This window comes from Microcaecilia unicolor, chromosome 10, assembly GCF_901765095.1.
Source record: "Microcaecilia unicolor chromosome 10, aMicUni1.1, whole genome shotgun sequence".
Lineage (NCBI taxonomy): Eukaryota > Metazoa > Chordata > Amphibia > Gymnophiona > Siphonopidae > Microcaecilia > Microcaecilia unicolor.
The window spans coordinates 207,067,767-207,082,513 of record NC_044040.1 but is presented as its reverse complement, the minus strand read 5'-3'; the positions used below and the strand labels follow the sequence as shown (position 1 = coordinate 207,082,513).

At 46.2% G+C, this 14,747-nt stretch overlaps 1 protein-coding gene across 2 annotated transcripts in view; it reads left to right on the top strand.

Moving 5' to 3' along the window:
- The window catches only part of MELTF (melanotransferrin), a 71,158-nt gene that overhangs the window by 15,292 nt on the left and 41,119 nt on the right, over positions 1–14,747 (top strand). For both annotated transcript variants that reach the window (XM_030216358.1, XM_030216357.1), the window contains exons 3-5: positions 4,571–4,670; positions 8,866–9,048; positions 13,931–14,084. In XM_030216358.1, the coding sequence (XP_030072218.1) occupies positions 4,571–4,670; positions 8,866–9,048; positions 13,931–14,084 (437 nt within the window). The remainder of the gene's footprint in view (positions 1–4,570; positions 4,671–8,865; positions 9,049–13,930; positions 14,085–14,747) is intronic.

Genomic DNA, 14,747 nt, shown 5'->3' with positions numbered 1-14,747 from the left:
ACCTCTTCCCCCCCCCCCCCCCCGGGGGAAGTAACCTGTTCCGGGGCAGACTCAGAGGGAGTAGTGAACACATGCGAATTGCGAACTTTCTCGGACTGAGACAGGGCAACAGGCACCCCCCCCCAGCAGCATGCACCCGGGGCGGACCGCCCCCACCGCCCCCCCCCCCTTGGTACGCCACTGTTCACATCCCATATCAACCAACTATGAAAGAAAACTTTGTTTAAAATGAGACAACTTTGTCTAATCAGGTCATTCTTTGATCAAAAAGCCTTTGCGATTCTAGTACAAATGCTACCACACCTGGACTACTGCACTGCCCTATTTCTTGGCATTAGAAGCAAATATTAAAAAAAAAATTACAGATCATACAGAACACAGCGGCAAGTCTAATCTTCAAACTGAACAGATACACCAGTGTTTCACCTTACCTTACAAAACTACACTGGCTACCAATAGCCGAAAGAACTAAGTTCAAGGTTGCCTCATAAGTACATAAGTAGTGCCATACTGGGAAAGACCAAAGGTCCATCTAGCCCAGCATCCTGTCACCGACAGTGGCCAATCCAGGTCAAGGGCACCTGGCACGCTCCCCAAACGTAAAAACATTCCAGACAAGTTATACCTAAAAATGCGGAATTTTTCCAAGTCCATTTAATAGCGGTCTATGGACTTGTCCTTTAGGAATCTATCTAACCCCTTTTTAAACTCCGTCAAGCTAACCGCCCGTACCATGTTCTCCGGCAACGAATTCCAGAGTCTAATTACACGTTGGGTGAAGAAAAATTTTCTCCGATTCGTTTTAAATTTACCACACTGTAGCTTCAACTCATGCCCTCTAGTCCTAGTATTTTTGGATAGCGTGAACAGTCGCTTCACATCCACCCGATCCATTCCACTCATTATTTTATACACTTCTATCATATCTCCCCTCAGCCGTCTCTTCTCCAAGCTGAAAAGCCCTAGCCTTCTCAGCCTCTCTTCATAGGAAAGTCGTCCCATCCCCACTATCATTTTCGTCGCCCTTCGCTGTACCTTTTCCAATTCTACTATATCTTTTTTGAGATACGGAGACCAGTACTGAACACAATACTCCAGGTGCGGTCGCACCATGGAGCGATACAACGGCATTATAATATCCGCACACCTGGACTCCATACCCTTCCTAATAACACCCAACATTCTATTCGCTTTCCTAGCCGCAGCAGCACACTGAGCAGAAGGTTTCAGCGTATCATCGACGACGACACCCAGATCCCTTTCTTGATCCGTAACTCCTAACGCGGAACCTTGCAAGACGTAGCTATAATTCGGGTTCCTCTTACCCACATGCATCACTAGTCTTTCAGATTTTTCAAGGTGCTGCCTCTGCACTCCTGATCAACATCTCGTCTATTTGCATTGTTGACGCCAACAGACTAAAAAAAAACCCAACTGATCCTAGCCCCACCATTTTACAAGGGAATCCGATCTTAGAAGATCTTTAACTCGCTCTTTTCTACGGCAGGGATCACATTATGAAACTCACTCCCTCTGCCTATCAGAACAGAGAAAAACTACCTCAGCTTCCAAAGAAGCTAAAAACCTCCTTCCCGAAAACTGCTATATAATACTTATCGAGCACCGATCCCCAAGTGGCCTTTAGAAATATCAAATTTAATACAGACTATAATCACACCGTGTAATGCTCTATAACATCATAACTATCCAATAAGAATATATTCACCCATTAGCCTACTTATAAAACTGTAACTGTTGTTTCACTAATGTTGTAAACCACACTGAACATAGTAACATAGTAGATGATGGCTGAAAAAGACCTGCATGGTCCATCCAGTCTGCCCAACAAGACAAACTCATATGTGTATACCTTAACTTGATTTGTACCTGCCTTTTTCAGGGCACAGACCGTACAAGTCTGCCCAGCAGTATTTCCCGCCTCCCAACCACCAGTCCCGCCTCCCATCACCGGCTCTGGCACAGACCGTATAAGTCTGCCCTCCACTATCCTCGCCTCCCAACCACCAACCTCTCTTCCCCCACCTGCTCCGCCACCCAATTTTGGCTAAGCTTCTGAGGATCCATTCCTACTGCATAGGATTCCTTTATGCATATCCCACGCATGTTTGAATTCATCTCCGTTTTCATCTCCACCACCTCCCGCGGGAGGGCATTCCAAGCATCCACCACCCTCTCTGTGAAAAAATACTTCCTGAACCCTAAACAGGGGATATTAGCAGTATATAAGACCTAAATTGAATTGTATTTAATTTTCCCCTAGGTGTGGAGGGGGGTGGGAAGAATAAAGGAAGCAGCTGAATCAGGAGAGGGGTGGGGGGAGGGGGTGGGAACAAAACTGCTGGGTGGGTCAAGTGTTTACTGGAGAGGTTCAGTGTGGAAACTTATAAACAAGGGCCCATTCACAAAAGTTTGCCAATGGCCCCAAAAGGAATAAAAGGAAAATTGTAAAATTTTAATTGTTGTTGTTTGGAAAGTCCATTACTACTACTACTTATCATTTCTAAAGCGCTACTAGACGTACACAGCGCTGTACACTTGAACATGAAGAGACAGTTCCTGCTCGATAGAGCTTACAATCTAATTAGGACAGACAAACAGGACAAATAAGGGATAAGGACAAAGAGTAGCAAGATTCCGGAATCCCAAAGAGTAGCAACATTCCAGAATCCCAAAGACGACTACTACTACTACTACTTATCATTTCTATAGCGCTACTAGACGTACAAAGCGCTGTACTCTTGAACATGAAGAGACAGTCCCTGCTCGACAGAGCTTACAATCTAATTAGGACAGACAAACAGGACAAATAAGAGATAAGGGAATTACTAAGATGGGGATGATAAAATAAGGGTACTGAACAAGTGAACAATAATTCAACTCCCCTGCCTGAAATTCATAGCTCCCTGGTCACATCTGTAACCAAATGTGAAATAGAAGAAATGCACAGGACAGAACCCGAAGTCATGCTGATTTCTACAATCTCCCATCCTTTGAAATTTGGTACCACTTTCTACAGGAGTGGAGGAGTAGCCTAATGGTTATTGCACTGTGGCTTCATGTGACCCTGGACAAGTCATTTAACCCTCCGTTGCCACAGGTACAATACCCTAGATTGTGAGCCTAGTGGGGTCAGAGAAAGTAACTATATTTAATATGTAAACCGCATAAAGGCAGTATATCAATAATTTAATAAACGTACATCTCTCAACTTCCAGCTTCTGTTACTATCTTGACTTGCTGTCTGTTTCATTGCCATGTTATCACTATACCTTGTTGAAATTTTAAAAAAAAAAATGTTTTCCTTGGATACATTCTTGGTTGTGTGAATGCTCGATGCATCACTTTTTAGAAGCACCACGAGTTTTCATGTAATTCGGAATTTCCAGCAGATTGTGACTCCTGATGCAACCTGCTTTGATGAAACGTGGCCATGTCAGGTTATCTTATCAATTTTTATATGAATTTCTTTGGTGCTTTAGCATCAGGCTCTTTCTGTTTTTGGTGTTTTACAGCCCACATGGCATGCCACTAAGCAGTATATGAAATAAATATAGTGGAGGAGTGGCCTAGTGGTTAGAGCACTGGTCTTGCAATCCAGAGGCGGCTGGTTCAAATCCCACTGCTGTTCCTGTAAGCTCTTTGAGCAGGGACTGTCTTCTATATATGGTGTACAGCGCTGCATATGCCTTGTAGCGCTATAGAAATGATAAGTAGATAGAGATAGATAGATCTTGGGCAAGTCACTTAACCCTCCATTGCCTCAGGTACAAACTTAGATTGTGAGGCCTCCTGGGACAGAGAAATATCCAGAGTACCTGAATGTAACTCACCTTGAGCTACTACTGAAAAAGGTGTGAGCAAAATCTAAATAAATAAATATTTGAGATTCTAAATGGAATTAATGTTGCTATTCCATGTAGAAGCCTGCCCTTGCAGATCAGCAACACGCCTGCGCAGGCTTCTGTTTCTGTGAGTCTGACGTACGTACGTGCAGGACGTCAGACTCACAGAAACAGAAGCCTGCGCGGCAGCATTGCTGATCTGCAAGGGCAGGCTTCTACATGGAATGTTGCAAGTGGAGGAGTAGCCTAGAGGTTAGTGCAGTGGAACATGGAATGTTGCTACTATTGGAGATTCTACATGGAATGTTGCTACTATTGGAGATTCTACATGGAATGTTGCTGAGTGGAGGGAGTGGCCTAGTGGTTAGAGCACCGGTCTTGCAATCCAGAGGTGGCCAGTTCAAATCCCACTGCTGCTCCTTGTGATCTTGGGCAAGTCACTTAACCCTTCATTGCCTCAGGTACAAACTTAGATTGTGAGCCCTCCTGGGACAGAGAAATATCCAGTGTACCTGAATGTAATATACCTTGAGCTACTACTGAAAAAGGTGTGAGCAAAAGCTAAATAAATAAATATGGAACACAGGAAATTCCTCAAGGCTAGAATGTGGATATCATGCGAGCTGCTACTCTTAAGGCCTCTTGGTTGTGAAAGGGGGTTGTAGGGGGTTGAGTCAGGTTGTAATGTGTTCTCTGCTCTCCTCCAGGATCAAAAGGCAGATGCAGTCACTCTGGATGGTGGGATCATTTACCAAGCTGGGAAGGATTTCAACCTAAAGCCTGTAGTTGGAGAGTCCTATGGACAAGGTATATACACATAAAGAAAACCGTGTTCAGTGAAGGCCTCCTGTTGACATGGGGAAACAGGTGTAATCAGGAGGTTTCAGTTTAGATGTAATTATGGTCTGGGCCTTCATTGATCATTAACCTGAATCTGGTCTATGAAAAGCTGAGTGAATTGCCAGGGGATGTGCTAACAAAGCTTGCTTGTTTATCCTTTGCTGCCTCAGGGCATGCGATGAAGCTACAAAGTAGTAAATTTAAAACGAATCCGAGAAAATTTTTCTTCACTCAATGTGAAATTCAACTCTGGAATTCGTTGCCAGAACATGTGGTAAAGGTGGTTAGATTAGCAGAGTTTAAAAAAAGGTTTGGATGGCTTCCTAAAGGAAAAGTACATAGACCATTATTAACTCTATTTCTGGGATATGCAGCATAAAATGTTTTGTACTTTTTTTTTTTTTTGGGGGGGGGGGATCTTGCCAGGTATTTGTGACTTGGATTGGCCACTGTTGGAAACAGGATGCTGGGCTTGATGGACCTTTGGTCTTTCCCAGTATGGCAATACTTACGTACTTCTGTAGTGCTAAATGCAGGCAGAAGACATGGAAGACCTGCAATGATACAGGTAAATAAAAATCCTACAGAGACTAGCAAAGATGCAGGTGAAGCCCCACAATGGAAGTAACCCCCAGTGATCCAAGAGAACTACTATTACTACTACTTATCATTTCTATAGTGCTACTAGACGTACGTAGCGCTGTACACTTGAACATGAAGAGACAGTCCCTGCTCGACAGAGCTTACAATCTATTTAGGACAGACAAACAGGACAAACAAGAGATAAGGGAATATTAAAGTGAGGATGAGAAAATAAGGGTTCTGAACAAGTGAATAAGAGTAACAAAAGATTGCATTCACTGAAACACCCCCCCCCCCCCTCCAATATATTTTGTAAATTGTTTTAAACATCAGCAGAATCATAGGTATCCTAAAACCATGGGTGAAGTCGATCCCGACAGGTCCCAGACAATCTAAAGCAGAAAGACTGTCAGTTTCGGCTCAAAAGCAGGAGCTCAGGAATGGAGCAGTGCCGACATGATTGTTTCCTTGAATTTCCCAGACAATCTAAAAATATATGTTTTGGAATTATGTACTAGTCAGCAAATGTTTTAGGTCATAATTCTAAATATAATTTTATAGAGTAGCAATAAATAGCAAATTAGATTATTTATGCATGCAGAACCAGTGATGCTGAGATAGAAATCTCTGATTGGATGCATGTATAACCGGTGATACACAGTGGCAGTTTCGATTAGCCATTTATATAAGCATGGCATTCCAAAAGTACCCTGTGAGACACCAGCAGAAAAACCTCAGATGATAAACCCTGTATCCAGATACCATACCCTGTGCAGGGTACACCCAGAATGCAACAGAAGAAAACAGAATTACAAGTCCCCTACCCGCAATGGGGATAAACCCAGAACTGGATTAACCCTGGGGGTGAATCTGGATCCAGTTGGCAACCCTAGCCATGTTGAGTAAAATAAAAGGTCTAATCAGTCTCCAACAGTGCAAAATCCAGTTCACCAGGGTAGGAAGCTCTGAGATTCTAGTTAGGCTAATAGAATGCACTTATGGTGTCCATTTTGAGGCTAGAGATGTGATTGCCAGGGGCGAGTGAGCAACACTCCTGCTTTAGGACCCTCTACACCACCAAGGATATCCAAGATAAGTCTGGGGGGGGGGGGTGGAGGCCTGGTTGGGGGCTCTACTTGTCATGGGGAGAAGGGAGGGGCACCAGAAACCCCCTTATGCTGCTACCTGGAAGTTAACCAGTCACCAGATGAGATTCAGCCTTTTTGCTGTCCTGTCTTTATTTCCTTATGTTACAACCAGTTAGTGATCTCAACATTGCTGTTAACTGATTAAGTACTGGTTTATTTATTTTGTTGCATTTGTATCCCACATTTTCCCACCTATTTGCAGGCTCAATGTGGCTTACAATATGTTATAACGATAATCACATTAATGGAATAAGAATTTCAGAATATTGTTACAAATAAGGTGCATAAGGCTAGCCCAACACTAACCCGTGTGAATTTGCATTAGCAGCTCCCAGGCTCTCACGGTGGTATGGTGAGGACCCTCTCTGTATATAGTGCCACAGAAAATCATATCTAGACAGGGCTAGTGCAGAGTCTGGGCATTTCCAAAAACTATACGGAGAGCCATGATCCTTAGCTCACTCTCCAAATAGCCATCTTTAGCAAATTAAAAGCAGTACTGCCACTCTATATGCAAATTTAGTTACCCACTATCTGTGGTCTTGAATATACTGCACAATGTAAGTGTTGCGGCCGACCACAGTGTTTAAATATGGGGCTGAGTACATAAGCACATACATAAGCACCGCCATACTGGGAAAAGACCAAGGATCCATCAAGCCCAGCATCCTGTCTCCGACAGCGGCCAATCCAGGCTTCAAGAACCCTGCACCCCCCCCCCCCCAAAAAAAAATATTTAATAATCTAATATAATAATTTGCTAGGTGAACGTTCGAAAGTGTCTACCTGGGATCATAACCACCTGCTGACGTCACTGGCCAGCAGTAGAACCCTGTTTGCCTGACGTCAGCAGGTGGTTATGATCCTAGTGAGAGAACGGCAACGGAAAACAGCGGAAGCAGGCAGAGACGTCCCTACCTGTACGTCGCTAAACCCCCCTTTCTTAGTCTCACAGATGCCTCCACCTGCGGGCCGGCCCGCCCCCCTCCAAAATCAGCAACCCCCCTCTGCTACCCTCTTCTCCTCTTACCGGGGTCCCGGCGGCAGCAGTGAAGGGCGAGGTAGCTCGGTGATTCTGCTGCCTTCCCTTCTCTTCGCTCTCAGCTCTGACTCTCTGGTCTCTCCCTTGCAGAAACAGGAAATGAGGGTGGGACCAGAGAGTCAGAGCAGAGAGAGCTGAGAGCGAAGAGAAGGGAAGGCAGCAGAATCTCCGAGCTACCTTGCCCTTCACTGCTGCCGCCGGGACCCCGGTAAGAGGAGAGGAGGGTAGCAGAGGGGAGTTGCCGATTTTGGAGGGGGGGGGGGTGGGCCGGCCCACGGGTGGAGGCATCTGTGAGACTGAGAGTGGGAGTGGTGATTTTAGAGGGTGTGCGGGGGGGGGGGTCTGGAACTCAGAGGACTGAGAGAGGGAAGGAGACTGAGAGAGGGAGGGGGGCCTGGAACTTGGAGGAGAAGGGAAGAAGAGGGAAGGGGGCCTGGAACTCAGAGGGGGGGGAGAAGGGGGACCTGGAACTCAGGGGGGGAGGTGGGGGGAGGGGAATGTACCACGTTAAAAAAAAAACAGCAGCACCCCCCCAATCAGGCCACTAGAGAACACATGTAAACTTATGGACAAAGTGGTGAATTGAGGGGGGGAGGGAGGACTGGAACTTGGAGGACAGACAGAGAGAGGGAGAGAGGGAGGGGGGGCCTGGAACTCAGGGGAGTGGGAGAGGGGAGGGAGGACAGCCTGGAAATCGGAGGGGAGGAAAGAGGGCTGTGGGACATGGGGGGGACGGGGGGGGGGAACCTTGCTAGCGCCCGTTTCATTTCATACAGAAACGGGCCTTTTTTACTAGTGTTCAATATTAGACAGACCGTTCATCCTTGAATCCACAAAATAAAGGTGTTTACTGATATTACTATTACTACTACTAATAGCATTTATATAGCGCTACCAGACGCACGCAGCACTGTACATTGACATAGAGAGACAGTCCCTACTCAAAGAGCTTACAATCTAGGTAAAACAGACAGACAAGACATTACGGGCAAGGGAATTACAGGGTAAAGAGGAACAGGGGAGGAGGCGGGCAAATGAGTAGCGGCTAGGAGCCGAAGGCAGTAGTGAAAAGGTGAGCTTTCAGTATAGATTTGAAGACAGGTAGAGACGGAGCTAGATGTATGGGTTCGGGAAGGTGCCGCAAGATAAAAGGAACGAAGTCTGGAGTTAGCGGTGGAGGAGAAAGGGGACGACAAGAATGGACGACTCCTCATCCCTACCTCCCCCCCAGAAAGAATTAACAAAGGAAAGTTACTCACTGAGAGTAATTTAATGTCCTCTCGGTTTAGCCCCAGGAAGGTTGTTTTCATGGGGAAGGACTTGCTTCAGCTGTTACGTTATCACTGATGGATTTATCTCTGTGGACTTTTTGTTTTTTTTTGTCTTCAAGAACTTGGCAGTTCATATTATGCAGTGGCAGTTGTCAGAAAAGATTCCACTATTACCATCAACAGTCTAAAGGGGCTAAAGTCATGCCACACGGGAATGGACAGGACAGCTGGATGGAACGTCCCTGTCGGTTACCTCATTGACAGTGGCCGAGTGTCTGCCGTGGGCTGCAACATTTTCAAAGGTAAAACCACCACACTTTGGTCTTTCAATCAAGTTTCCTGGTGGATACGTGTGAACCACCCAAACTACCTTTTTTCTCATAGAAAGGGAAGGGGATGATGGCATTGATGCTGGATGCTTGATAGGGAACCAGAAATTTGTGACATTTTATTTATTTATAGCATTTATATCCCACACTTTCCCACCCATGGGCAGGCTCAATGTGGCTTACGTTAGTTCAAAAAGGCTAACGTCAGTGTAAAAAGGCTTACATCAATCTAGTAAACAAACAATCAGATACATTAAGGGTGAAGTAGTTGGTGAGGAAAGACAGAGGGGAAGAAAAGAGAAAGGTGCAGAAGAATTCAATACGGCCGCATAACAGTAACAGTTCAGGAGTCACTAATGCAACGCGGGACTGTAGCGTAAGCTTTTCTGTATAAGGTGGTCTTCAGTGATATTCTGAAAGCCTGTTGTTCGGAAGTAGTTTTAACTGATTTGGGTAAACCATTCCACAATCGTGCGCTGATGTGGGGAAAGGTAGATGCGTAGCTGGTTTTATACTTGAGGCCACTACACGAGGGGTAGTGGAGATGTAAGTAAGAATGAGAACATTTGTAAGAATTCCTGGGTGGTAAGATGATAAGATTATCCATATAAGCTGGAGCTTCGCCGTAGAGAATTTTATGCACCAGGGTGCAAATTCCTATCATGCAATATTTCCTCTGTTGCCCTCCATTCCCTGTTCTTAAAGTTTCCTCTCATTCCACAAGCCTCGGAGTCCGGACTAGCTCCTGAAGTGACGTAGAGGCAGATGCAGCAACCAAACGTAAAAAAATCTAAATCGTTAAAGTCCCTAACGATTTTAAAATAACGAAGAATGCACCAAAAAAAAAAAGTCACACATGCTGAGATCGGTATTGAAACGTACAATGTATCAAAGAATCACAATACACATCGTTAATCGGCCCCCAAATCATGCGCAGAGCAGCCAAGAGTTATGTTAGCTGCTCTGCGCATGCCACAAACAGCCAAAACACAGTCAAAACACAAGCACATGGCTCCCAAATCAAAACAAAAATTAAAAAAAAGGGTCGGGAGGGGGCAAAGGCGCTCGTCAGGAGCGTCCTGTATGGCCGTCCTTGCCCCCACCCCCCCACCCGTGGTCGCCGTTCCCCCCTGCCCCACTTCCCCCTGCATTCTAAATTAAAAAGCAAGAAGAAAAGCAAACGTACCTTTAGCAGCCCCGGCCCCCCTCCCTTCCTCACTACTCTGTCTCCCCTCAGCTCCGCCTCCCGACATCCTCCGCCCTGTGCCCTGCCCCCTCTTGGGGTCGTCGCCGCCATTCCCCTCCTCCATCGGGCCCCCCTCCCTCTTACCGGGCCCGTGCAGCGCCTCTCTCCTCTGTCCAGGCGCTGCACGGGCAAGAAGAAAGCTGATGCCTGCGTTCACCCAGCTTCGGTCGCGCTTCTCTCTCCTCCTGGGCCCGCCCCTGTCTGACGTCGGTAACCTACGTAGGTTACTGACATCAGACAGTCTAGCTACAGATAGATTTCATTCCACCTTCACCCTCTTTAGTCTTCAGTCTCCCTCGTCTTACTTTTCACTACTTATCGACTTTCCATTTCCTACTCTTTCTTCCTTAGTCCTCTCAGTCCCCACCTCTGTCTCATTCCTTCCCCAGAGTCCAATACCCAAGTCTTTGACCCAATTTCTAATCCTTCGTTTCCACCCTCATCCCCTCCCCAGCCTCATTTACTTTAATCTGCCTCGTATTCCCTCACCAGCCACAACTTCTTCTCTGTTACTCATTGCTTCTAGTCCCTTTTTTATGATTTCACCCTATCCAGACACCAATTACCCCTTTAATCTTCTTTGAATATTCATTCTCCCTTACCGCCTTCAAAGGTCTGTCCCCACTGCCATCCAACCTCTCCATGTCCTTCAAGCTGTCTTCCTCCCCGTTTATCTGCACAGTCTCACAGCTCTCACCCAAACACCTAGTCCTCATTGACCTCCTAATCCCAGCTCAATTTCTTAGTCCTTACTAGGCCTTCCACCTAATTCCCACATCCCCACTTTTCCATCTTACCCAATCCATGAGTTCCCCACTTACAATCTTGCTCAAGCCCTGAGTCCCCACTTGCACTCCCAATACAAAGCCAGTCTTCTGTCTTCTGGTCTCCACATAATCCTAGTCTCCATTTAAGACTGAGTTCCTGCTCTTCTGCACCCCCATGTTCTCAGCATCTGCACTCCTGCCTCTTTTTCCCCTTGCCTAAGCATCCATTGCCCTTGCCTCCCCCCCCCCCCCCCCCAGCCTACTGGCATTTTCTAGCATTTTCTCCTGAATATGCCCTTGCTTCTTCCCCTTATAGTATCAGTCCTCTTCTTCCCTTTTCCCATCATCAACAACCCTTAGCCTCTTCCTCCTAGGCCCAACACCAGCCCCAGCCTCAGCATCAATCCCCTTATTCCATTTCTAGTAATTCCCTTCAGTCCCTTGTACCATCTCCCTTCTACCTGTCTTCAGCATCTGGAGCCTTCAATAGTGGTGGGTCTTTCCTCTTTTGCTCTTGCTGCTCCCTTCTACCGCAGGAGAATTTAAAATATGTGAGAACAGGCACTTCCTGATTCTCTTGAGAATACAGTATGTATTTGTTCTCTCATGTTTTATACTCTTCTATGGTGCTGGCAGCAGGAGGAGAACACAGTGGGGACAAAAGAAGGTAACCCGGCTGCTAGAAGGGTGGGTCAGTGAGGCAGGCTCTCGGCACCTTTCACCTGTACCTCACTGGCTCACTGCCACTTGCCAGACTGAACATCCTCATACAGTTGGCAGAATTTAGGGGATGGCACAGCTCTGCCATGTGCTGCAGCCTTCTCCTTACCAGCCACCACTGCCCCACATCCCCATTTCCTCTCCTGACAGCTCAAGCTTAAATGACGTTTGAGCCCAGCATGAGCCCTGTAAGCAGAGGTCAATCCTCAAGCCCTGTCTTGTCCAGACCCTCCGAGGTAGACTTCCTGTCATAGGTGGGCAGGACACGGCAGCATTACAGGGCCTGTGCTGCCCTCAGTGTTCTTTTAAGCTTGGGAAGAGATTTATTTTTTTATTATTTTACTTTTGTTACATTTGTACCCCGCGCTTTCCCACTCACGGCAGGCTCAATGCGGCTTACATGGGGCAATGGAGGGTTAAGTGACTTGCCCAGAGTCACAAGGAGCTGCCTGTGCCTGCAGTGGGAATTGAACTCAGTTCCTCAGGACCAAAGTCCACCACCCTAACCACTAGGCCACTCCTCCACTGTTGCTACTATTTGAGATTCTACATGGAATGTTGCTATTCCACTAGCAACATTCCATGTAGAAGTCGGCCCTTGCAGATCACCAATGTGGCTGCGCAGGCTTCTGCTTCTGTGAGTCTGACGTCCTGCACGTACGTACAGGACGTCAGACTCACAGAAACAGAAGCCTGCGCAGCCTTCTACATGGAATGTTGCTAGTGGAATAGCAGCATTCCATGTAGAATCTCCAATAGTAGCAACATTCCATGTAGAAGTCGGCCCTTGCAGATCACCAATGTGGCCGCGCAGGCTTCTGCTTCTGTGAGTCTGACGTCCTGCACGTACGTGCAGGACGTCAGACACAGAAACAGAAGCCTGCGCAGCCTTCTACATGTGGAATAGCAACATTCCATGTAGAATCTCCAACAGTAGCAACATTCCATGTAGAATCTCCAATAGTATCTATTTTATTTTTGTTACATTTGTACCCCGCGCTTTCCCACTCATGGCAGGCTCAATGCGGCTTACATGGGGCAATGGGGGGTTAAGTGACTTGCCCAGAGTCACAAGGAGCTGCCTGTGCCTGAAGTGGGAATCGAACTCAGTTCCTCAGTTCCCCAGGACCAAAGTCCACCACCCTAACCACTAGGCCACTCCTCCACAGAAGTAGCAGTGGCTCAGAAGGGAGGGGTAAATGCTGGCCACGAGTGGGGGTAGGTAGAGAAGGGAAGGGGAGATGCTGGCCGTGGGAAGGGTAGAGCGCGGGTTGCCATATGGCTCCAGAAAAAGCAGGACAGATTGAGCTAGTCTGGATCAATCCGTCCTTCTGTTTCTGGAGCCATATGGTAACCCTAGGGATGCACAACTGAAGGTTTGCCTAGGGCAACAAATTCCCTTGGGCTGCCCACCCTTCCCCTCCAAAGCGTCTGTAGGGGTGATGCTCTCAAACCTGAAAAGGAGAAGAGAAGTAACGGGCTGTCCTGCAACTGCCCCCTACCGGCCATAGAGTGGGGCTGAGGCTGAATCTTTAAAGGGAAAAAGATACAACCCTTCCACCAGGCAAATGTATGCTGTTTTGAGTGAAAGATAAATAAAAATGGAAAAAGAGAGAAAGGGAAAAAAAATCTGTGATACAGTAACTGGTTTCTGATACCATACCACTGATGGGATTCTAAAAATCCAAGTACGTTATGTATAGTTTTTATTGCATGCTTAAATCTAGCAAAGACTCGGGTCGGGTGACACAGTCCCTTTACATGGCCCCAAGCAAATTCCTCCGTTTTTCGGGAAGAAATTGGAGGATTTGTGAAAGTGGCAGAATAAGTCTCTTGTCTCCACTGAGCTGTGCAGTCCACCTTCAGCTATAAAACATCAGATTGAATCTAATGCCATGTCCCAGATGCCTTCTTCCTGAAACGAGAAAGGACAGAAACCAATTCTGTGGTCACTCCATGGGGGCTATGGTGTTTTAGGCTCAGGGCTCTGATTAACCTTTAGCCAGAGTCTGGGATGCCATTAAAATAATCTCTTTTCACCCAGGATTTTTTTTTTTTTGTTCCTTGTTTTTCTAGAAATATACAAATTCTAAAGTGAGTTTTTTCTGGGATTATGTTTCAGCTGTTGGCGAGTTTTTCTCTCAGAGCTGTGTGCCTGGCGCTGGAAGCACAAATGTAACATCACTCTGTGAACTCTGTGTAGGAGATGGGCATGGACAAAGCAAATGTGAGCTGAGCCCTCGGGAGCTGTACTTTGACTACAGTGGGGCATTCAGGTACAGTCTGTGCACCTCTTCTCCATATCAAGACAGGATTTGATCCTGGCAACCTGGGTTCAATTCCCACTGCTGCTCCTTGTGACCTTGGGCAAGTCACTTAACCCTCCATTGCCCCAGGTACAAATAACCACTTTGAATGTAGTTGCAAAAGCAACAGAAAGGCAGCATATCCGTATTTGAGATTCTACATGGAATGTTGCTACTCTTAGTGATTCTACATGGAATGTTGTTATTATTTGAGATTCTGTTGCTAGTAGTTGAGATTCTACATGGAATGTTGCTACTCTTAGCGATTCTACATGGAATGTTGCTATTATTTGAGATTCTGTTGCTACTAGTTGAGATTCTACATGGAATGTTGCTACTCTTAGTGATTCTACATGGAATGTTGCTATTATTTGAGATTCTGTTGCTACTAGTTGAGATTCTACTTGGAATGTTGCTATTATTTGAGATTCTACATGGAATGTTGCTACTCTTAGCGATTCTACATGGAATGTTGCTATTATTTGAGATTCTGTTGCTACTAGTTGAGATTCTACTTGGAATGTTGCTATTATTTGAGATTCTGTTGCTACTAGTTGAGATTCTACTTGGAATGTTGCTAGTGGAGGCGTAGCCTAGTGGTTAGTGCAGCAGACTTTGATCCTGGGGAACTGG